We start from the raw sequence: 21608 nt of genomic DNA on the forward strand, positions 1-21608 counted from the left end.
TAGAAAATGAGGATTTCAATGGATTCCTAGGAAAGATGTTGCCCTCCTGTTTCAAGTTCTATCTTTGATCTAGGGTGAGGGGAGCCTGTCTGCCAGTCTGCGAGGCTGCTGCTTTTTTCCCCTCCTCTCCCACCTCTGTTTTTTTCCAACTTGCTTTAGGATTAGCCTCCATCCCTCTCGACCCCAAACAGTGGAATTTGGCTGTGCCTTGGGTCGTCTTTGCTCTGCAATATCGCCTATAGTTGTTGGCGGTTTTCTGCTGAGGCTGAGCCGTTAGCTCCAGCCTCCGACTAAACTCATTAAGTTGGGAGATTTTTTTCAATTGGACGGGTGTTTTTAAAGTCTCGTCTTTCCAGCCCCAAACAAGGTGTAACAACGCACTCTTCCTTCTAAGGAATGAGATGAGAGACAAGGATCACTCCAGACATCTCCTACCTACGGTTTGGGGTTTTTTTTCTTAAAGGCGAGGCTTGCATTCCTCAGCAGCTATGTACAAAGCTCCCTGAAACCTCGTCTCTCTAAAGTTACTGTGCAGGGCTTTCCAAGGCTGAGAGCGCCTAATACATGGGGAAGCACTTCCCTGAGGTGGAAGATCTCTCCCTTCACCTTTCCTCTTTTTCCCTGCAGGCTAGTGCCTACTTTTTATCAGTTTGCACAATCGCTTAGATAAACACCGAGGAGGAGATTCTCTTTAATTATCAAAGACACATCTTTTCAGGGGGCCAACAAAGCATTTATTTCACCCGCCAAACTAAAGGAGAGTTATTCCAGTTTAGAAGGAAGATGCAAGCGGTTTGGGACCTTGAACAAGGCAAATATGGTTTTGGTATGTTTACTTACAGTATTTTTTTTCTCTCTCTCTCTCTCCTTTCTCACTTTCCTCCTTGTGCTGTGTGGGGTTGGGGATGACTTGGGGATTTTCAAAAAATCGGATTGCTAACGTGTATGAAATGCCTAGGACTGTGGTTTAAGGTGTTCGGGGAAGGGGGGACAGTCAATTCAATGCCTTGCCATATTTTATTACATGTGTGCGGTAGGAGAGGTGGTGGGGGGCGGGGAGAAGGGGAAAATACAATTGCGAAGCTGCCAAAATATGATTAAACCGAAGCGTAAAGACTGCGGTGCCTCCCATCTCCTCAAACTCATTTCCTTCGCTAGAGCAAACTAAAAACCAGTCCTATGAGTGTGTTTTTCCAAGCAATAGACGACTCGGTTTTCTAGCAAAGGAGCTGCTAGGCTCGCACTAAGCGTCAGAATTTACTGTTCGATCTGCCTCTGCGCTGTATTTTGCAACCTTGTGCAACTGACATCCAGCCAGGCAGGGAGGGAGAAAAGCTCTGCCCGGCGCCCTCGGCCGCGGCTCGGGGAGCAGAGCGCTCGGTTAAGCTAGGAGAATCGCAACGAGAAGGGTACTCACCATCGGGCGGGGTAGTGGAGCTGGCGTGCGGATTTCAGGCAAACGTTTACCTTTTTGCTGTCTATTACAACCGTGTCGGGCTGACTTAAGCAATTCTGTGCTCTGTCCAGAACGTTCAAGGAACGGTTCCTCATTTTTAAAAAGCCAGCGAGAGAGACGACAGAGACAGAGAAAGAAAAAAGAGAGGAGGGGGTGAGGGGGACGCGCATAAACCCAGTTCAGAAAAAAAAAAAAAAAAAAAAATCATCACCTCTCCGGCAGTGACTCAGGAAGCGCAGAGGTGGCGAGATAGGAGTCCGGTCCAACCAAGCCAGAGCCAATTAATTTTAAACCCTGAAGAATTATTCAGATTAAAATGTACAGAAGTTTCATTCTGCTATGCCTACGTGAGCTCAAAGTCGTTTCCCTTTAAGAGCTCTTTTCTTTTAAAGTTGCGTTTTAGGCAGCGAGGACTCTTACACTAGGGGGCAGACAGATACTGTACTTGCTCCAATCTTAAGCAATTTTTTCCCTCCCAGCATATGCTCTGATTTAGCACTGTAAATTTTTCAGAGGACCCAACTCTGACAGCCCCTGGTGATTTTCAAAGTACCACAAGCCAGTGGTTAAAAATTGCATTGACTTGGAAGTTCAGAGAGACACAATGGAAGCCCCTTTCTCTATTCATGGAGCTCCAGTGTGGTGGAAGAGAAAAACACACACGGACTAGATTGAGGGGAAGGAGGAATTCAATGAATCCTGGTGGACAGAACTGGTTTCTACTGAGTTCAGAGTTAATCTCGACATTTGCTGAGGTCTGTATTCATATTATGATTTAATTTGTGGAGAATTACGGCCACTTTCTGGAAGAAAATCATATTCCTGGGTGGCTTCTTTTCCCCCTACAGTAAAACAAATGTTTTTTCAATTTTCTCCGGCCAAATTAAAGCTTGCCATTCTTCTCATTAAAATAAATTTACATCTACAATAAAAGACTGGGCTGGATTTTCTTAAAAAAAAAAAAACAGTAACAACATATTGATATTTATCTTTTAGCCTTAGAGCTGTTTTAATCAAGGAATATGAGCATCTCAGAAGAAGACATTTTAAAATATTTTCTCCTTGTTTTTCTTCTCAGTCTGCAGTCTTCTCTCTTTTCTATACAATAAATTAACTACAATTGAAATGGTCATTTTTTTTTGGTTTTGTTTTTTGGCTTTTTAATAGCACCCCCATAACTGAATGAGTCCTAAAATACAGAGTAAAACACCTCTGACTTATTGGCAGCCCTGTGGTTGTATGCCTATCAGGATCCAGAGCTGTAGGAGATGGTTGGGAAATCCTTCATTTTAAATCTGAAGCCATCAGAGCGTACTTCAAATACCAAAAATCTCAAAGTGTCCTGGAGAAGCTCTTCTTCCTCAAAAATTTCCGACTGCATGTTTGTAAAAGGTGATCTTGCCATGGAAGTGTCTGCACCCAAGAGGCGAGTTTAGGATTTCCTTATAATCAGTTATATCTTCTATTAAATTGAGATGGGGATGCCCATTAGATTTTCTATCTCAACCCCAGCCCTACCACATCTCTGCTGAGTTTGCCCCTAATCTACTGACATTTGTAGCATTAGGAAATTCCTCAAATCATAGAGGTTGAAAAGAAAAAGAGTAAAAAAAAAAAAAAAAAAAGCACAGCCTTCTCCGAAATGATTTCTTTTCCATCCTTCTCGTCCTCTTTAGGAGAAAGTTATATTGTGTCTCTAATCAACCTGAAATTTTCTGCCTGGCTTTGCTCTATGGCAATCTCATTACACACCAGTTTTATGATAGCTCAGTGTCCACTATAGTTCTTTTTTTTTTTTTTTTTTTAACAACTTCCAAATAATCCCAGCACCTGCAGCCTTAGTGAAATATGTGATTTCAGCGGAGGAAGGGTGAGGGCTAAGGAGGTTTCAAGAATGAAGCATAAGGAGAATCTTTCCTTCCCTATAAACTAGTGCCTATCTGCCTACATCTTCATTTAGTTCCTACCTCGTATTCTCCCCATGTGTGTAAAGGGTATTGAGTGCAAAGTGCAATCTATACATGTCAGTTATATGTATGGTTTATTATTTTTTAAACCTTCATCACTCCGATTTTTTAAACTATCACGGATGCTTTCCTATGGTCATTAATTTACTCTTTGTGTTCATGTTTCCTGAAGCTCAACATGTTTTGTGTAAAATATCTTAATTGTTCATAAACCTGGTTGCATTACCAGTCTACAGTTTTTTCTTGCTGCAAAGAGTGTATGATGGAGTCACAGTTTTGTTCTATAAATTTTGAATAATCATAATCCACTAACTGGTCAAAATCCAACAGACAGGTTACTGATTTGGAATACAGTGTGTTCTGAGGGGCAATTCTAGATGTTTGATGTTTAAAACCAAAAGCCCTGGAATTCAGAGACATAACTGGCTTGATGATTTTAGCACATTGAGCAGAATGGCACAGGAGATGAAGTTGTTCTCATTGCAGTGAATCTCCTGAGGAAGAATATGGCTTGTGCGTGATTCCTGTGAGTTGTACTTGTTATGATTCCCAATTTGGGGCAGAATCTCTGGGTGTGTTTTAATGACTGTATGAATGCTTAAAAGGAACTTGAGGAACAATGAAGTCGTACTCAACTGTTCTATTACCTAGAAGCATAGTCGCTGAAGCCTTTGTCTGTGTACATTGACAAATGCGCATCTGATATATGTGCGCTTACATATGTGTACAGAGGGTATGCACAGGGGATGCTGGGAGGCTGCCTCCGCTTGTCCATCAGCGGGCAGAAAGATCTTTTCACCTCTCACCACGACTGGGTGTGTGGCAGGACGTGGGCTTGGGAGTTAGCTAAAACTAACGAGAGAGGATAAAGTTGAAGAAAATTGATTTTAATTGCATCATGACAATGAGATGAAGTCTATTTCTGCTTCTCAGCATCCGAGATGCTTTATTTGAGCAATTAAAATGTCAGGCCACATTCCTGTGAAATGTTAACCCTACAAGGAAAACACAGCCACTGACGGCTCCTTTTCTCTAAAAAAACGAAAGAGAGAGAGAGAAAGAAAGGAAGGAAGGAAGGAAGGAAGAAAAGAAAGAAAGGAAGAAAGAAAGAAAGGAAGAAAAGAAAGAAAGAAAGAAAGAAAAAGAAAGAAAGAAAGAAAGGAAGAAAGGAAGGATGGAAGAAAAAAAATAGCCACCAAACCAAGCAAGTGATCAGAGTAGACTAAGGGAAGGGTCTACCATCACCCGGATTTGACCAAATGTTTCGTTTGGAAAATGCCTGCAAGCTCGGCTCGAGGCACCTTCCCATCCTCACCCACTACCCCTCTGCAAAGAAACCGGGGAACTTTTCTCTTTCTCTGGTACTGTGGGCATAAAGATGCGCTGGGAGTCCCGGGTGGTGCGCGAACGACGGATTTGGTGGCATCGCCAAGTTGCGAGAGTCGAAGTCCTCGATTCCATCCAAAGTCTCTCGCGGAGCCTTTAAGAGGCGTTGTGTGTGCGCGCCGCGGTCCTCTCCCCTCTGGAGCGGAAACCTCGGGTGCGGGGTGCGGAGAGAGCCGTGGCCGCGCGCCCGGGGCCAGTGTGGGCCCATCCCTCGCTTGGCAGTGGCGGCGGCACAGCCGCCCCCTCCCCGCCCCCCTTCGCCCCCCGCGCCCGGGCCGCGACACTGCTCGCGCTAGGACCGGGCTGAGCCCGCGGCCGCCATGGCGGGGCCGCCGCGCTCCGGCCAATGACGGCGAGGGGGCGGTGCGCGCGCGCCTGGCCAGGCCAACCCCGGCTGCTGCCTTATAAGGCGCGCCGTCGCCATGGCAACGTGCGCTAAGTTGCAGCAGTCGTGTCAAAGTTCACTATATAGAGAGCTCAGTGAGCTGATCGCGGAGAAGCCACTTCTGCCAGCCCCGGCGCCTATAAATCGCATTCCCTCCCGCGCCCCCCTTTTTAGCATATTTGATCACTTTGATTCTCTGTTCTTTTCTCTCCGCGGTGTGTGTGTGCGTGCGCGCGTGTGTGTTTTCTTCTCCTCCTCCTCCTCTCCCCGAGTTGTCTTCTTTCTCCGGGTGCCGTGCTGCCTTTTTTCCCCTCTTTCATTCTTTCTCTCCGTCTTTTCCTCCCCCCTCTGCGCACGAAGGATGTGCTTCTAGGTGGTGATCTGCCCTCCTCTCTCTCTTTTATCATTTCTCCCCCGCCGCCGGCGAGTTGACTCTTTCCCTATGTGTGTGAGGCGGCGGCGGCGGCAGCAGCAGCAGCAGCGGCTCCGGCGGCGGCAGCAGCGGCAGCAGCGGCTTCAGCGGCGGCGGCGGCGCTAGACGCGGCGGCTCCGGGCCCGACCCGGCGGCTTCGGCGGCGGCGGCGGCGGCTCCAGCGGCGGCGGCGGCCCAGGCGGCCCGCAGGGAGCGGCGAGCGGCCTCTATCCGGCGAAAGCGGGCGGCGGCGGCCGGAGCAAGCGAGGCGCGCGCCGGGCGCCTGTGGCAGGCGGCGGCGGCGGCCCAGCGCCAGGACGACGCCGCGCAGCGCCCGACGCGGACCACTTTCATGCTGATTCCCCCGGACCCGGGCAGCGCTCCGGCCACTCCGTGGGCCGCCGGCCTCCGCCCCGGCCTGCCTGGCTCTCTGGGTGCGCCCGAGACCGGCGCCTCTGCTCTCCTAGTCCTCCTGATTTCGATGGCTTTCCTGAATGGCTGACTGTGGGCTGCCCTGGACTTGGCCCCCGGACAGTCGCCTCTCCTCCTCCACCTCCTCCTCCTCCTCCTCTTCCTCCTCCTCCTCCAACTCCTCGGCTGCACACCAGCTCTGAGAGCGAGAGAGTGAACGAGAGAGGGAGGGAGAGAGTGAGAGCGAGGGAGATCTTTGGAGAGATTTTTTTTTTTTTTTTTTTTGCCTCTTACTTCTGTCTTTAAGCCAGACAATCGACTTGCAGCTCTCCCTCCCCTCCCTCTCTCTCCACGTTCTGCTCCCACTTGCTCTCCCCCGGCCCCATCCCCTCCCGGCGGAAAGCCCCCCGAAAGCAACAAAGCTGAGCCGAGAGAAACAAACAAAACAAACACACCGGGCCAGACAAGCAATCGACAAAACTTTGCAAAGCAGAAACAAAAAAGGAAAAACTAACCAACCTCAACCAACCAGACCCCGAGCCACCCGGGGCGCCCTCTCGCACCCTTGCACACACAAAAGGCGGCGCGCCGGAGCCCGAGACCCGGGAGCCGCCGCCGCCAGCAGCCAGGGGAGCAGGAAGTCCGGACGCGGCCCCCATAGATATGGCAATGGTAGTCAGCACGTGGCGCGACCCCCAGGACGAGGTGCCCGGCTCTCAGGGCAGCCAGGCCTCGCAGGCGCCGCCCGTGCCCGGCCCGCCGCCCGGCGCCCCGCACACGCCACAGACGCCCGGCCAAGGGGGCCCGGCCAGCACGCCGGCCCAGACAGCGGCCGGCGGCCAGGGCGGCCCTGGCGGTCCGGGCGGTGACAAGCAGCAGCAGCAGCAGCACATCGAGTGCGTGGTGTGCGGGGACAAGTCGAGCGGCAAGCACTACGGCCAGTTCACGTGCGAGGGCTGCAAGAGCTTCTTCAAGCGCAGCGTGCGGAGGAACCTGAGCTACACGTGCCGCGCCAACCGGAACTGTCCCATCGACCAGCACCACCGCAACCAGTGCCAGTACTGCCGCCTCAAAAAGTGCCTCAAAGTGGGCATGAGACGGGAAGGTATTGGCCTCTCATTTCTACCCCCCTCGCCTGGGGTCCCGGGGCCCTGGGTGCGTTTGGCTAGCCTGCTCTGGGTAAGGACACGGAAGCCCCAAGCTCTTCTCTTCGTATTGCAGCTGAAAGGGGTTTTATACTAGAAGCAAGTTCTGCATTGGAACCCAGATTCCCAAATCCGCATGCTTTGGCCGACTGATTTCCTCTTCTACTCTCTCTTCGGGCTCTTTTAATTTTCTTTGCATTGACTGCCAGTTCATTCGAGTTCGCCTTTCTGCAAGTGATGGGGTGTTGTTTGTTGTTGTTTTAAAGCCTGGTTTACTTCTCTCTCTTTCCTCTCAGTTTTTTTTTTCTCTCTCCTTGTTTTTCCTGCATGTTCAACACATGTCCCTCCTCCCCACCCCTCTCCCCAGCCCCCACCCGCTCAAAAAGAAAAAAAAACCAAAAAAAAAAACCCCAACAACCTGAGATTGTACTTTTGTACAGGAGGTTCAAATTACAAATGGCAATTTTACGCACTTCGCCGTATTAACGCTGCCGCCCGGGCAGCACTCATGTGACCCTCCGTGGATTAACATTCGGCTGGAAAAAAAAAACCTCTGTTTTCTTTTTTCCTTTCACTTTTGAAAGGAGGAGAGCGCGATAGGGAGTAGGGGAAGGGTGGGCGAGGGGCCCTGGGCGGCTGCTTTCGCTCTGAGCGAGTTGGGTCTTTGTGATATGAAATTCGCCGAGCGCCGCAAGCCGTGCTCGGCCAATGGCGCGCTCGGCGCCGGGCGCGGGCGCCGGGCGCGGGCTCCGGGTTGGGGCGAGCGAACGCCGCGGTTTCTTTGTGTTTCTGCGAGAGCGACTCTCCCCGTCCGGCGTCAGATAACAGCTCGTGCCCGAGCCTGGCCGGCTTTTCCCGGCCCTCCCCGGGCTGCGCCGGCCGCCCGCTCCCCGCCTCTCCCCGGCTTCCTCTCGCCTCGGCCGGCCTGTCTCTCCGCCCTCTCCCTCCGTCTCTCTTCCTCCGAGCACACCGATTAGGCTGCCGCCAGACCTCGGTTCTCAGCTTGTCTCTCACCGGGGGTGGCCCGCGGGGCTGGGGTTGCGGGGCTGGGGGAAAGCGGTTCCGGGGTGGCCACAGGCCGTCCGGGGTGCAGCTTGATGTCTTTTGCAAAAGCGTCTCACCCTCCCCCCAGCCTCGCCCCTCCCGCTCCCTCTCCTCCAATCAATAAAAAATATCAGCCGTTTAGCAGTAAGGAAGAAAGATGCCCCCAGAATGCTCCATCCCTCCCATCGTGCCGGGGACCGCGAGGCAAAGCGGCCAATTCTGGGTCCTCGGCCGCCCAGCCCGGAGTGGGCCTCCGAGGCCAGTGTGCCGCCCTGGCCGCCAGAGCTTGCCTGGGTGGTGATTTGAGAGGAGTGCAGCCGGGCTCCCGGCGACTCCCAGGTCTGTGGCCCTAGCGCTCTGGTGAGAGGGGCAGGCCTGCCTATTCCTGCGCCCCGCGGGGTCTGGGTCAGGTGGGGGTCGGGCTGGGGCAAACCCTGACGGGGGAGCAGGGGAACGAAGCTGGTCATTAACTGCGGAGTGTCTCCTTTCCTCCCTGCAGCGGTGCAGAGGGGCAGGATGCCGCCCACCCAGCCGACCCACGGGCAGTTTGCGCTGACCAACGGGGACCCCCTCAACTGCCACTCGTACCTGTCCGGATATATTTCTCTGCTGCTGCGCGCCGAACCCTATCCCACGTCGCGCTTCGGCAGCCAGTGCATGCAGCCCAACAACATCATGGGCATCGAGAACATTTGCGAACTGGCCGCGCGGATGCTCTTCAGCGCCGTCGAGTGGGCCCGGAACATCCCCTTCTTCCCTGACCTGCAGATCACCGACCAGGTGGCCCTGCTTCGCCTCACCTGGAGCGAGCTGTTCGTGCTGAACGCGGCACAGTGCTCCATGCCCCTCCACGTCGCCCCGCTACTGGCCGCCGCCGGCCTACACGCCTCGCCCATGTCCGCCGACCGGGTGGTCGCCTTTATGGACCACATACGGATCTTCCAAGAGCAAGTGGAGAAGCTCAAAGCGCTGCACGTCGACTCCGCCGAGTACAGCTGCCTCAAGGCCATAGTCCTGTTCACCTCAGGTAGGAAGGAGCCCTGCCCTCTTATGCCCACGCGCTCCTAGCTCAGAGTTAGGGCCTGAACTCTTCGGAGCCCCCAGAACTAGCCCAGCCTCCCCCTTAAAAAGCCAAATTGTGCAACTTGGAATGGGAACTTTGCATAGCTGTTGGGGCCCCACCAGGCCTGTCCTGGGGAGAGGGAAGAGGAGAGGAAGGCTGGGTTGCAAGAAGGATGCTTCAGACACAGACTCTCAAAATAGGCCATGGGGAAGCCTCTCGGGCCTGTTCCCCTCCCACCAGACTAGGATGCATGCTTCTGCTCCGTCCCTTAGCTCAGGCCTTCTGGGCCAGCTGAGCCTGTGGAATCTCCTCTACCCCATGGCTTTCTCTGTCACCCTGGCTGAACCTCTAGAAGATGCCCCTAGGCACTGGAGCAGTCTTGGAATCATCCCTGCAGGGGAAAGTTTGCCCCTGCAGGGGAAAAGTTTGCCTGCTAATTCAGTAGGAGTTGGAGCTCCAGGCACATCCAACCTGAGGGCAGCAATTTTCAAAATCATATTTTTATTAAAACAATGCAGACTGCCAGGAGAGGGGAAAGAGCTGTCAGAAAGGGGCCATCATAACTCTTCAGAATGCCTGTAGGGGGTTGAAGACTCTGGCCTGTCGCTTCCCCTGCCCAGGCAAACAGTTAAAGCAATTTTCAAATAACCCAAAGTGTATGCCAACTTGGGCTGGGTATGAGTATTGCTGGAGATATAAAACCATCATTGACTGCATTATGAAATCTAATTAGTTTGCAGGTAGTTTAACCTGTGTGAGTAATAGACCTAATATTAATTAACTCTTGAGGCCAAACGATTGTTGAAGGTGTCTGGCTTACCACTTTGGGCCACACCTGAGCCTTTTGGCTGCCTCCAGGCTGAGTTCAGCAGAGCCCAGGTGGGTGGAAATCACCCCTTCCACATTCCTGTTCTAAGTTGTCAGCTGATCCCTTTGTCACGGCTGAGAGGGGAAGGGGTTCCCAGTTCAGGATAACAAACATCTGGACCTGGGTAGGGCTTGGAACCTAGTCACCCACTGCAGGTTTTGCAGCTTGTAATCAGGACACGAGGAGAGCTGTGGAATTCCTGTGGCAGACAAAAAGATCCACGGTCTCTTCCTTACTGTTCCAAGGAATTCTGGGGGCCCAAGTCATTAGCTGAATCTATTGCAGGTTCTGAGTCCTTAACCCACTGTCTTTTACATATTGCTGCTCTTCACATAAAATCCACCGCCTCCACTGCCACCCCAAATTCTGCCTTTGAAAGTCCTTAGGTAATCAATTAAAGGACAATGTCTGGGCAAGGAAGAGCTGTATGCAGAGGCTTGGATCTGGATTATTTTTCTCGGGGGACCTGTCATAACTAGAACATTTGCCTGATGCAGAGGTACAGGCAGGATCTTCCCCTAGCCTATAGCCACCTTCACCCCTTCCCAAAACCCTAACCCAGCCCAAGTTCCCAGACCATCTGGGTGGTGGTTCATTTCTTGATAACCTTGTTAGCTCTTAGACTTATCCTTGGTCTTCCAAGGAAAGAAATGTCTGATACTGTCGTAACAGTTTAATTTATTACTATTTGCAAAATGTAGAGGCCTGTGTGGAGAATGCAAATCACCTCACAAAGAGATAAAGGTTCCTGTTATCTGATTCTGAGACAGTCCGCTGTAAGAAGGAGTCCTATGCAAACAGATCTTTTAATTCCTGATCACAGACACCAATGCATTCTGTATACATGCAAAGTCCTAGATCCACACATGAGGAGATTGTATGTGTGTTCTGATTCTTGGGGTGGACATGGTGGCAGCTCTTTTTGAATATCTGCTTTAAGAATTCACAGTATGCATGTGTTAGCCCTCGTCTTGCCTGGGGAGCCCCCAAAGGTCAGGTCACAACCTGCACCGCCTTCACTGAGAAGCCTCTCATTTCAAAGGCACTTATTGTATTTTCACGTATCCGAAAAAGAAAAGTGTTTTCCTGAAGATAACGGGGAGGGGTCTCTTCTTGCAGGGACTTGGGTGTAAAAAAAAAATAATAATAAGAGGGGGTGGTAGTAGGAGAAAAAGAGAGAGAGAAGAAAAGGAGGGAAAAGAAACAGCTCAAATGAACAGAGAGATCACAGTTTGCATGGCTGCCCTTCAATAGGCTAAACTGACAAGATCAGTTTTAAAGGGCCACTTAAATCAGTTTCAAAGACTGGAGAAAAATGAGTCGCCCTCTTTGGGGAGAATCTGAGGCTGGGTCGTGGGCGCCATTACCCGGGGCTGGGCCAGGTTGTTGCCCCCCTGCCCCACACACTGTATAATTATAAGCCAAACTATTATTTACAGAGGAGGAGGGGGCAGAGCACTGGCAGTTTTGGTTTCATCTGTTTGTCTATCTGTTTACTGACCTGGGCCAGATTTACCCAATGCACTTTGCTTGGGCCTCCCAGTGACCAAGCCTGAGGACTCGGACAGGGAAAGCCTGCAACACATTGAGCTGTGTTTTTATTTTAAAGCAAATACCCCAGGACCATCTCTTGCGGTCCCCAACCCCCAACCCCCCCCATCCCAGTTTTCAGTATGTAGGCATTTGCTCCAACTCCGGTTGGGGCAGTTTGACAGAGCACTGTACACACACCTCATGTGACCCATTTCAGACCTCTTAATCTGATGACTGAATTCTTCATCTTCTTCTCCTTTTTTTTTTTAAACTTTCTTCCAGATGCCTGTGGTCTCTCTGATGTAGCCCATGTGGAAAGCTTGCAGGAAAAGTCCCAGTGTGCTTTGGAAGAATACGTTAGGAGCCAGTACCCCAACCAACCAACGCGATTCGGAAAGCTTTTGCTTCGTCTCCCTTCCCTCCGCACGGTCTCCTCCTCAGTCATAGAGCAATTGTTTTTCGTCCGTTTGGTAGGTAAAACCCCCATCGAAACCCTCATCCGGGATATGTTACTGTCCGGCAGCAGTTTTAACTGGCCGTATATGGCAATTCAATAAATAAATAAATCAAGATAAGAAGGGGGAGTGAAACAGAGAGAAAGAAAAGGCAAAAGACTGGTTTGTTTGCTTAAATTCCTTCTATTAAGAAAGGATATAAAAGGATGTTACAAGTTTGCTAAAAGAAGAGAGGGGAAGAATTTAATGGACTGTGAATTTCCAAAAAAAAAAAGACTGTCAAATGAACTTTTACAGAATGCATTAAAAAAACAAACAAACTCCTGTGTCGGTCAGAACAACTTGCTACTTATCATTTTTGTATAAAAAGGAAATTAGTCTTTTTCTTTTTTTGGTAAATTTTGGAAAAATATTGCTAAAAGTGCATTTAAGGAGATTGGGAGAAAATTAGCAGAATGGAGAAAGTAAGTCTTTTTTTTTCCAAATTATTAATTGTCCTGTGTCTATGTACCTCTAGCTGTTCTTTTTTGTACTTTTCTGGTTCCAAACCAGTTTATTCTGTGGTTCTATAATAAGTTTTGATATAATCTTGGCTTCTTAAAAACTGTGTATCCTTAAAATATATGTTCTGCAAGAATTAAAACTCAGTCCATGAAAATATCATAGGAAGACATAAAACTTTAAAAGGCAACTCAAAGATGATGGAAACGCACTTACAAGTGGTGACCAAAAATTTTAGGTGAAGTTGAGCACTCTAATTTGAGAACTGGAGGAACCACATACAACACTTAACTTCCCCTACCCTGCCCACCCCCCCAAAAAAAAGATACCATGACAAACCTAGCTTTTTAAAAATATTTTAAGAAAGAGAATGAACTGTGGAATTTATTGGCAGCCAAGGAATGTGTCCAAGACACATGCTGAGGTTTTGAATAAAAAGTGAACTTTTGTAATTTGAATTGGGTCCCGCTTACTTCTTGAATTGTTATGAAAATCCTATATCTGTTTGTATATTTGCAAACCCTTTGTATTATAATTGTTGATATTTTCCCTTTTTAAAAAATACCATTGAAATCAGCATGACAAAATAACACTGTTGGCACTTATAGGTAACGTGATTGATTCAGTATCTTAGAGTTTACAGTTTGTGTTTTAAAAAAACTGAAGGTTTTTTTTAAGTGCAACATTTCTGTATACTGTAAAAGTTATAATAACTGAACTGTTTGGTCGAGTCTTTGTGTGTTATATTCCAAGGAAAATTGAAAGTATTCAGAAATTAAAATATTATTTGATATCTGAAACCTGTTTGGCTGTCCCCACTCACTGTCTTTCCTTCGAGAAGCCCCTGTGAGCTCTCACTGAGCTGGGCCGGGGGCTCTATTTGTTTACTCCCCTCAGCCAGTTTGTTCAAAGGTAGACTAGTGTATTTGCCTGTTTAATTTGGGTGTGTGGGGGCGGGGAGCTGAAGTTAATGGTTTATCTATGGTTTAGGAAGTGCCATACTGATATAGTAAACCACCCCCATTCACCTAATCCTTCTTTTAATTAAAAATGGATTTTCCAGGAAAAAAAAAGGCCCTTATATTTGTCACACTTAAGTGCCTGCTTAGGGAAGGTATTGTGAAAAGTATTAGAAATCTTGAGATCAGTATCTATTTTATGATCAGGAAAAAATACTGTTTTGTACATTTCTGACAGTTACGCAGAAGACCGTTCAAGCAGGCTATCACAGCCTTGTAAATAGAAGGCAGTTGTTTGCAATGAGTTTTTCCTTAAGTAGGTGTGATTTTTAAAAATATTCTGTGGTTCTCATCTAGTGTGGTTGTTGAGAGGATTTCAAATTCAGTGGTATAGCTTAGAGCGGCTGAAGGGTTTATTTTTAATGTATATATGATAACTTGCAGTTGGCCTTCCCCTCCCCCCGTACGTTCATTCTGTGAGAGCATGACCACAGGTCAAGGGAATCTTTTCCATTGGAGTTCTGTACATAAAAACACATCGACATTTTGACATTTCAGATTGTGTAGATGCAGTCTGTACTGCTCTTGGGATCCTTTGTCCTTAAAAGCCAAATTAAGAAAAGGAAGAGAAAGAAAGAAAAAGAGAAAGAAAGAAGGAAACTTTACAGGGTGTGCGGATTTGGAAGTATCTTGTTTTGGAGTCTTTTCCTCTTTCTCTTTTCCTGGTTCGGAGGAAGCTCGGTGTGTGGGAGCTTTTGCAATTTTTGTTCCTATTGAGGCTTTGCAGCAGCCCCACCACTATCCCGTGCCGTGGTTTGATTTTAAAAGGGGGTGGTGGGTAAGAGGATGTGAAAGAAAAGGGATCATTTTGTAAAGTGTATTAAACTTTGATACTCAGTTCCAGTCAATACATGTAGACCAGAAAAATCTGTCTGATTTGTGCATTTGAGCGGAGTTCTCCATCTGACCCTCAGCTTCTTTCTGTAGATATATACATACATAAATATAAGTATGTTCTTATGGCAGAGCATCGCTGACCTCTAGATCGAGGTTTTGTAGGTTGTTGTTTTTTTTTCTCCTCTTGCAAGTGCTATCCATGTGAGTGTGTGAAGTTTCTCTAATAAGTAAAACACAGGCCCTTTTCCTTGTTTGTTTTGTGTTAGTTTATTGTAAACAGCCATTTGTTGTAAATTATTATTGGCATTAAATTATAATTTATGATTTTCAAAGCAAAAGACAGTCCCTGTTTTATTATGCTTTAAGCATGTGTTCTAGACGTTGGAAATCTCTCTCTCACTCTCTCTAAGTTTCAGCAGTGAGCTTGGGGTCTGCGAGGCAGAAAAACAGGACCCAAAATTTTTCAAAAGGTTAAAACAAAACCCCTTGTATATGTTTAGAGTGGCCGGAGGAGGATCTGTTTAGAGTCTTGAGTTTGGTTTAAGTTTATTGCATTTAAAGAAAGTTTTTCTTTTCACGCTGAGTTAGAACAAAAGATCTTTGCTGCGACTGAATTGGACAAAAGACGAGGGCTGGGACCCAGCGAGTGCGTTCTGTGTGAAATTGACGAGATCTTTAAAAAAGCTGCTAAACATGGCGACTCTTTCCCTTTAAGTGTCTCTTTTTCCTTGCTGGTGTTTTTTTTTTTTTTTTTCCTCCATCTGATCTGAGCTCGCTTTATTTCTTTTCCCAACCCCGCTCCCCCTCCTCCTGTTGGTGCTCGGGGGAGTGAGAGAACCCAGTTAGAGGCGAGATGCAACAATAGTCTGAGGAGGGAGAGAGAGAGAGAGAGAGAGGGAGAGGGTCGGTCGCTGCTTCTCAACACTTTCAAACAAACCTGGGGGAAGACTAAGCTGGGGTGGGGGGACGGTGAATTCTAGCCTGTTCGCTCGGCTCGCGGTCGTCCTGCCTCGGCCTTTTACCAAGAGTTCTCTCTGGGCCGCCAGGGACTGGGGCTCAAAGTTAGCGGGCGACGTCCGGGGCTGGTTCCGCGGAGACCGCTGGGTTAGCATCCGGCCGGCTGCGGGGACGGGAGCCTGGAGTTGGCAGCAGCTGCTGAGAAGTGCCTGCCCCCCAGCCCCCGCCCCCCACTTACGTGCGGCGGAATTCCGCCCGCGCCCCCGGAAAGTCCGGGGTGCCGGGCGCGCGGAGCTGCACTCCTGGGATGTGCATTAAGCGGCGACGGGCGGGGGGCGATCAGGGGGAGCTCGAGCGTGTGAAACTCTGCCTCGAAGCTCGCTTTTGACTTGGTCCTATGAGCTGAGCCAACATGGCGTCTCCCATTGCACCGCGAGCGCCGGGCTGCCAGGCACGGCAGGGCCGGGTAATAGAAAACACATTGGTTACCAAAAAGAAAAAAAAGGGGTGGGGGCGGCTAAAGGCCATTCCATCTGCAGGCAGAAAACCCTCTTTTAAACTCTCTGGCGAGTGAGTGCGGTCCTCGATTATTCTGTAATTAAAGCAGCAGAATTACTAGGGAACATATTGGTGACACAGTATCCCCTTCTCTGTTCGCCCCCTCCCCCTTATAATCCGGAGAGTTTATTTCAGGCCTCCCCTCCCAACAAGAACCAAATGAGAAAAAGTCTGTATCCTCAACCGTGATCTTAAATGTTTGAATGGTATAGGGGGAGGGGGCGAGGCCAGTATTAACAGACCTCTGTCAGTTCTCGCGCTCATTAATGCAGGGGCTGCGCCGGGGGGTTGTGCCGGGGCCTCCTCCGAGCTGGGGGTTGGGGACCGGGCTGCGATCCCCGCCGGACGTGGGCACAACTTGCTGCTTGCATGGCAAACTTAGAGGAAAGCTGGCTTTCTGGGCGGAGGGCTGACTTGGGGGTGCGCAGGGGCCGAGGGCGGGTTCCGGGCGGGCGGTCGCAGGCGCTAGAAATGTGTGAGCCGGCGTGGACGGCGCCCCTGACAGGAGCACTTCACAGCGGGGGATCCCCTTTATCTAATAGGTTTGAGAGGAGGCGAGGTCGGCCGTGGGACAGACCTGGCCGCCCAGAGAGGGTCTTCTGAGAGCCTCTGGAGAGACAGTGGCTTGGCCCGGGCTGAGCCTTCAGTCGACGGGGGAATCGTTCCTTACGTCCAACTGCAACTCCAGCCCAGGCCTGGAGACCCTTACCCTCAGCCGCCTGGGAGGGGAGTGAGGTACTCTGAATTCTGGGCCGCGTCAAGATTTATTGAAGTTAGGTTTAAAAAACGTGCTTCAGATGATTTTTCCCATTTTCTCAGATTTCAAAGGCTCCCTGCAGTGCGACTGCCTAATTAATGGTGAAATTCAACTAAATCTAATTATGCAGTAATTTTAAAGCAGTTAGTGCTGGGCGTTGGTTTGTAATAGGACCCCAGTTTTTTAAAGTTTGCTTACTCTGTTGGTTTAGGGGAAGGCTATCTTTTGTAAGGCAAAGGAAGACGTGGAAATAGTTCTACTGCGTGAACTGGATGGCTGAGAACGGCCCCCACCCCGTCCATTTCCATCCCCACTTCTATCTCCCTTCCCCTCTCTCTCTCTCTCTTCTTTTTTCCTCTCTCAAACTCACGCTCAAAAACTGAGCGAGGTGCTAACCCAGACAGGGGACCCGGTTTCATAGCCAAAGGGGAAAGAGAATTTTTCATAAGGGACACAAAGGGACTTGGTATCTGCCCTCTTGGACGCATCTATAAATGCCCGAAAACAGGGAAGGGACTCTCATCTCTTCTAATAGAGAACAGATTTCCTCTCCTTAACATCCATTGTCATTAAGGGGAAAAGCTGACTCTTGGAGTTATAAATCTTATCGTCCTTCTGATAACACACTTGTAATAAGCGTCTTATTCAAAGTGAATTGTAAAACTGCCTCATTTAATATGGCATCTGTGTCATTAAAACTTTTCATTCCCCCCCCCCCCCGCCCGCCCTTTGCGTCTTGCAGGCTTGGCATTCGAGCAAGTCCCTAGGTGCCATGTGGGCCTCTGGGGTAGGACCAAGGGAGAGAGAGGTGTAAGAGATGGGCTACCCGGATTTAGCCTGTGGATCTTAGTCTGGGGTGAGAGACCCCTGAGGCAGAGAGGGCCTGGCGAGGGGGGGTGCTGTGTCCCCCTTTCCCATCCCCCGGAGCAGCCCCCTCTAAATGACGTTCCTTGAAAGAAACATGCTTGTGATTAGCTAAGCAAACACATCTGCTTTCGGAGTTGGGCCTTCGTTAATTAGCTGAACAAAGGGCCGTTTTGCTTTTTACCTTTTGCTGGGGGAGAGGGTGTTATTTCAGGAGTGTCGCGGGCCCTCCTCTTTTCAATTGCAGCCACGACGTTAATTTTATTGGGATTACTGATGGGAAATGAGGTGGCGCAGGCTTCCGAGAGGAAAAGCTTGATCATTACCCCCTTTGGAACTATATTTTTCCACCCAACCTCCTGCTCGCGAGGAGGGGGTGGGGGGCGAACTACGTAGCAAGTTCGGAGCAATTGGAATCAGGTTCGCCGTCCGCTGATATCGGGTGACAGAGCGTGTGTTGAAGCTGAACTCTATAATTTGCGCCTCTGTTTCTTTATTAGGCCTGGACAACGAACTAATGAGCTTTGGCCCAGCACAGTGTCACTTGTATTTATTTTCTTATGGCAACTTTGAGATAGCGGAAGTGTTCCTTACCAGGAGCCAGAGAGGGCCCGGAGTCCTGACTCAGGCTGTCCCCGGCCGGGGTTGGTGGCTGCGTCCCCGGGGAGCGAGGGCCTGCGCAGAACTGACGGAGCCCGGAGACTGGGCCTTTAGGTGAGGCCCTCGGGCGCTCAGGAAGGGGTTAGGCCCTTTGTAGGCCCAGACATTCCCGCAGGCCCAGCTCCCTGAGGTTGAGGTCGAGGGGCGCGGGGCTAGCCTAGGGCAGGTCCCCAGGCAGGATGATGGTCGGAGGTGCAAAGGTGGCTTGGCTCCCTCCTGGCGCCGGGAGGAGGAGGGATCCACAAGCAGAGCGTGTCGGGCCAAAAACCCTTGGAGCGAGCGGGACTATCCCACCCCGAGGCCAAAGCGTCTGTCTGCTTTGTGTTGAGGGAGGCCTGGCTCAGCTCTCTGGTTAACTGGTTTGGGGGGTGGATGGGGGAGAGGATGCTTTAAAGGAGCTCTCGGGGTCCTGAAGTGCGGAGGCTTCCCTTCCCTCTCTCCCTAGTTTGCTCCAAAGAGTCTCAGTTGGAGAGGCCTGAAATAAAGTAAAGGAGGAGCTGGGGGGTGGGGACCGAAAAGGGTCAGCGGAGGCAGCACGAATACCCCTTGTGCTGTGGCAGAGAATACGAGCCCCCCACGCGGAAGGGGGGTGGGGTGCAGGGAAAGGGGAAGCCCAGGGAACTGCGAGGCGAGCCAGGACTTCTCCGCTCCGCAGCAGTCGGAGACTTCCCGCGGCTGCCGCCTTGCTCCCCACCAGGCAGCCCTGGTTAATAACGCCCAGGCTCTGTGTTCCCGCCCGCCCCATCTCTCCTAGCTCCATCCCTCTGCCTTACTAGCCCCCTCCCCACCTCTTCCTTCCTTCCTGCAAATGGGTGTTAACGTAGGTCTTTATGTTCTGTCTATAACTAGGATGTAATCACGCGCCCCATGCCTCTCTCTAAAAGCATTTAATAAATGTCTATTAAAGCGCTACAAATGTAAGATGAATTTAGTGGCGCGGCTGCCTCCCTGAATCCGAACGGTAATGATGGATTTATCAACGGGGATTCGCCTTCAGCCCAGCAAGGGACGTTTACTCAGCAAATATGTCGTTGAGCACCCACCCAAATACAACCATTTGACCCCCTGCAGGCGTTACCCACCTCACCCCTTCCGACCCCTGCCTGGTGGGCCAGGGTTGCCCCGGGGCCAGCGACGGCCCGAGGACCAGAGGGGCACCGCCCCTCTCCTGGCCTCTCGCCCCCTCCTCTGCCTCCTCTCGGCCTGCGGGTCTCATCTTTTGGCGAGTGGGGGACCTGGCTTGAAGGTTTAGATGTGGGCAGTGGGTGATAGCAATATTAGAGCACACGACGAAGCGTGGGCTGTCTTGGTGTTGCCGACTCACATCAGTGGGCGCCTTCGCGCTCCTCTTGGTTTTTAGGGGGTAGCAGTTGTTCCTGAGAGTGGGCTCTTGAGCACTCAGGCTTTGACCAAATCTTAGGTTGTGGGATCCTCGCTGGGCCCCCAGCCCATCCCTGGGCAGCATTCTAGACGAGACGGCTCGAGGACAGAGGCCTCGGCCCCCAGGCCCTCCAAGGGCCCTAAGTGTGTCCAGAGTGGGTGCCTCTAGTGCCCACATTCTCCAGGCTCCCCGGACCCGGCCAACCAAACTAGAGGCGGCTATTTTCCAAGGTTAGGGTGTAGCCCCCAAGGCAGAGGACAAAACTTCCAAGTCTCTTCCCCTAAACAGATCTGGCCTCTCTCCCACCTGCCCTGGCAGGACCCACCGGCCATTTTAAAGTTTCTGTGGCTGTGGATTTTATAGAATTTGGTTTGGACTGTGATTATTAACGCGCACAAACCCCAGTGACCACCACTTCTTTCTTTTTGTCTTTTATCTTTCTTTGCGAGGGGGAGGAAAGTGCTGGCCTGTTCCATCAAGCCCAGTTTGCATTTGCTTTGGCCTCTGATTTCTTTCTTCTTTGGAAATTTCATTGAGATGTCTCTGTACTTCGCTTGTCAGTTATCTTTGTTCCTTTTAAATAAAGGGCTTTTAAATGGACTTATTGCTCCCAGCGTGGGTTCCTCTCTCTAAATGTTAGAAAATTGTGCCATCTACCCGCTATGCTGAGTACTGTCACACTCGGAGACCTCGGGGACCTCCGGGCCGGCTTCAATGCAGCGGTGTCAGGGGCCGCGGGCGGCAGGAGGAGGGGTGGCTCACGTGGATTTTTTACAGATCTCCGCCTGCAGTCGGCCCGCGTGGCCACGGCAGGGCACGGCCAGCAACGCGCGCAGCCGCCGGCTTGATGGCGGCCGCGAACTTGGCGGCTGCGGCTGATCCGGCACCACATCACAGGCGTGGCTGGGACTCTTCCCTTCTCAGAGATGCCCCGGGCCGCGAAGGGGAGCGCCGGGGCTGCTTTTAGACCCGAACAGCCGCTGGGGGTTGGGGATAACAGTGGACAATGTGGGGGGAGGCTACCAGGGAGGGGCCGAGGGGGGGAGTTGGCCACGCCGCTTTGGAGCGCTCCTACCCGCCTCCAGCCCTGCTGTCTCCCTCGGGGAAGCCGGGCCGAGGCCTGCGGAGAGTCACAGCCGCCAACTGGCTTCCCAGCCTGGGTGAGCGAGTGGAGGGCTCGGGCCAGGCAGTTCGGTTGCAACTTTCAGCTCTGTCTTCTGGAAGGCCACAACTTTCTTTGCTTTAGGGGAGTGTAGTTTAGTTGGACCAAGTTTGAACGAATCAGAGGTGTGACGTGGCGTCTGCTCGCCCCGACCCCTTCTCTGCAAAACATCCCACCCGCAACCGCAGGTTCTTTTTGAATGAGTTAGAATGGATTAACAGTTCCGATTTTATTATGTGGCTACCCTTCTCAGATGCCTTTCATTTTTTTAAAAAAACCCATTAAAAGTATTAGCTAAGATCTTCAAGTGTCATTTGGGTATTTATGCTTGTGTGTGGGAGGGGGTGGGGAAATCTCCGATACGGTTTATGACTTTTATTACATGTTTCACACTGTTCGAGAAATGGAGTTTTAAACAACATACAATTAAATCTATATTGCTCTTTGGAGAAGGGCCAAGGAACTCGACAGTCAATTAGTTTAGATCTTTTGATACTTGTTGCTAAAATCAAAGTGTGAAACTACAACCCCAATGTAGAGCTGCTTCCCCATTTTTCCTAAGGTCGTGGAGCTACCACATAAGAAATGGCAGTGGCTTTTTTCCACCCCGGGTTGTTTTTCCTGATAATTCTGCACAGATTAGTCTTTTAAAAAATCAGACTATTTTCTATGTTTTTCCCCCATTTCTCTCTCTTACTGCAATTTCTCATCTCCTGACTTTATCAGCCCGATTTAGTTTTTAAAAATACATTTACTTTTAATTTGTATTATTTGAAAGTGAATTTTC

The 21608-nt window shown here is 50.3% G+C and overlaps 2 protein-coding genes across 8 annotated transcripts in view; one reads left to right on the plus strand and one right to left on the minus strand.

Moving 5' to 3' along the window:
- The window catches only part of LOC116749067, a 38558-nt gene extending 36610 nt beyond the window's left edge, over positions 1–1948 (minus strand). For all 5 annotated transcript variants that reach the window (XR_004348501.1, XR_004348502.1, XM_032623021.1 and 2 more), the window contains exon 1: positions 1418–1948. Coding sequence is in view for 3 of the 5 variants with exons in the window: in XM_032623021.1 (XP_032478912.1) it covers positions 1418–1626 (209 nt within the window). In the remaining 2 variants the exon portion in view is untranslated. The remainder of the gene's footprint in view (positions 1–1417) is intronic.
- Positions 471–13430, plus strand: NR2F2 (nuclear receptor subfamily 2 group F member 2). 3 transcript variants are annotated; one of them, XM_032623020.1, is made up of 3 exons: positions 471–826; positions 8706–9233; positions 11953–13430. In XM_032623020.1, exons 1-3 carry the CDS (start codon positions 784–786, stop codon positions 12225–12227), a joined length of 846 nt encoding a protein of 281 aa, XP_032478911.1. In that variant the 5' UTR covers positions 471–783; the 3' UTR covers positions 12228–13430. The 3 variants fall into 3 exon arrangements, with proteins under 3 accessions (XP_032478911.1, XP_032478909.1, XP_032478910.1); XM_032623018.1 differs by lacking the exon at positions 471–826 and adding an exon at positions 5187–7122; XM_032623019.1 differs by lacking the exon at positions 471–826 and adding an exon at positions 8261–8545.
- The last annotated feature ends 8178 nt before the right edge of the window (positions 13431–21608 follow it).

The sequence above is a fragment of the Phocoena sinus genome, chromosome 2, assembly GCF_008692025.1.
Source record: "Phocoena sinus isolate mPhoSin1 chromosome 2, mPhoSin1.pri, whole genome shotgun sequence".
NCBI lineage: Eukaryota > Metazoa > Chordata > Mammalia > Artiodactyla > Phocoenidae > Phocoena > Phocoena sinus.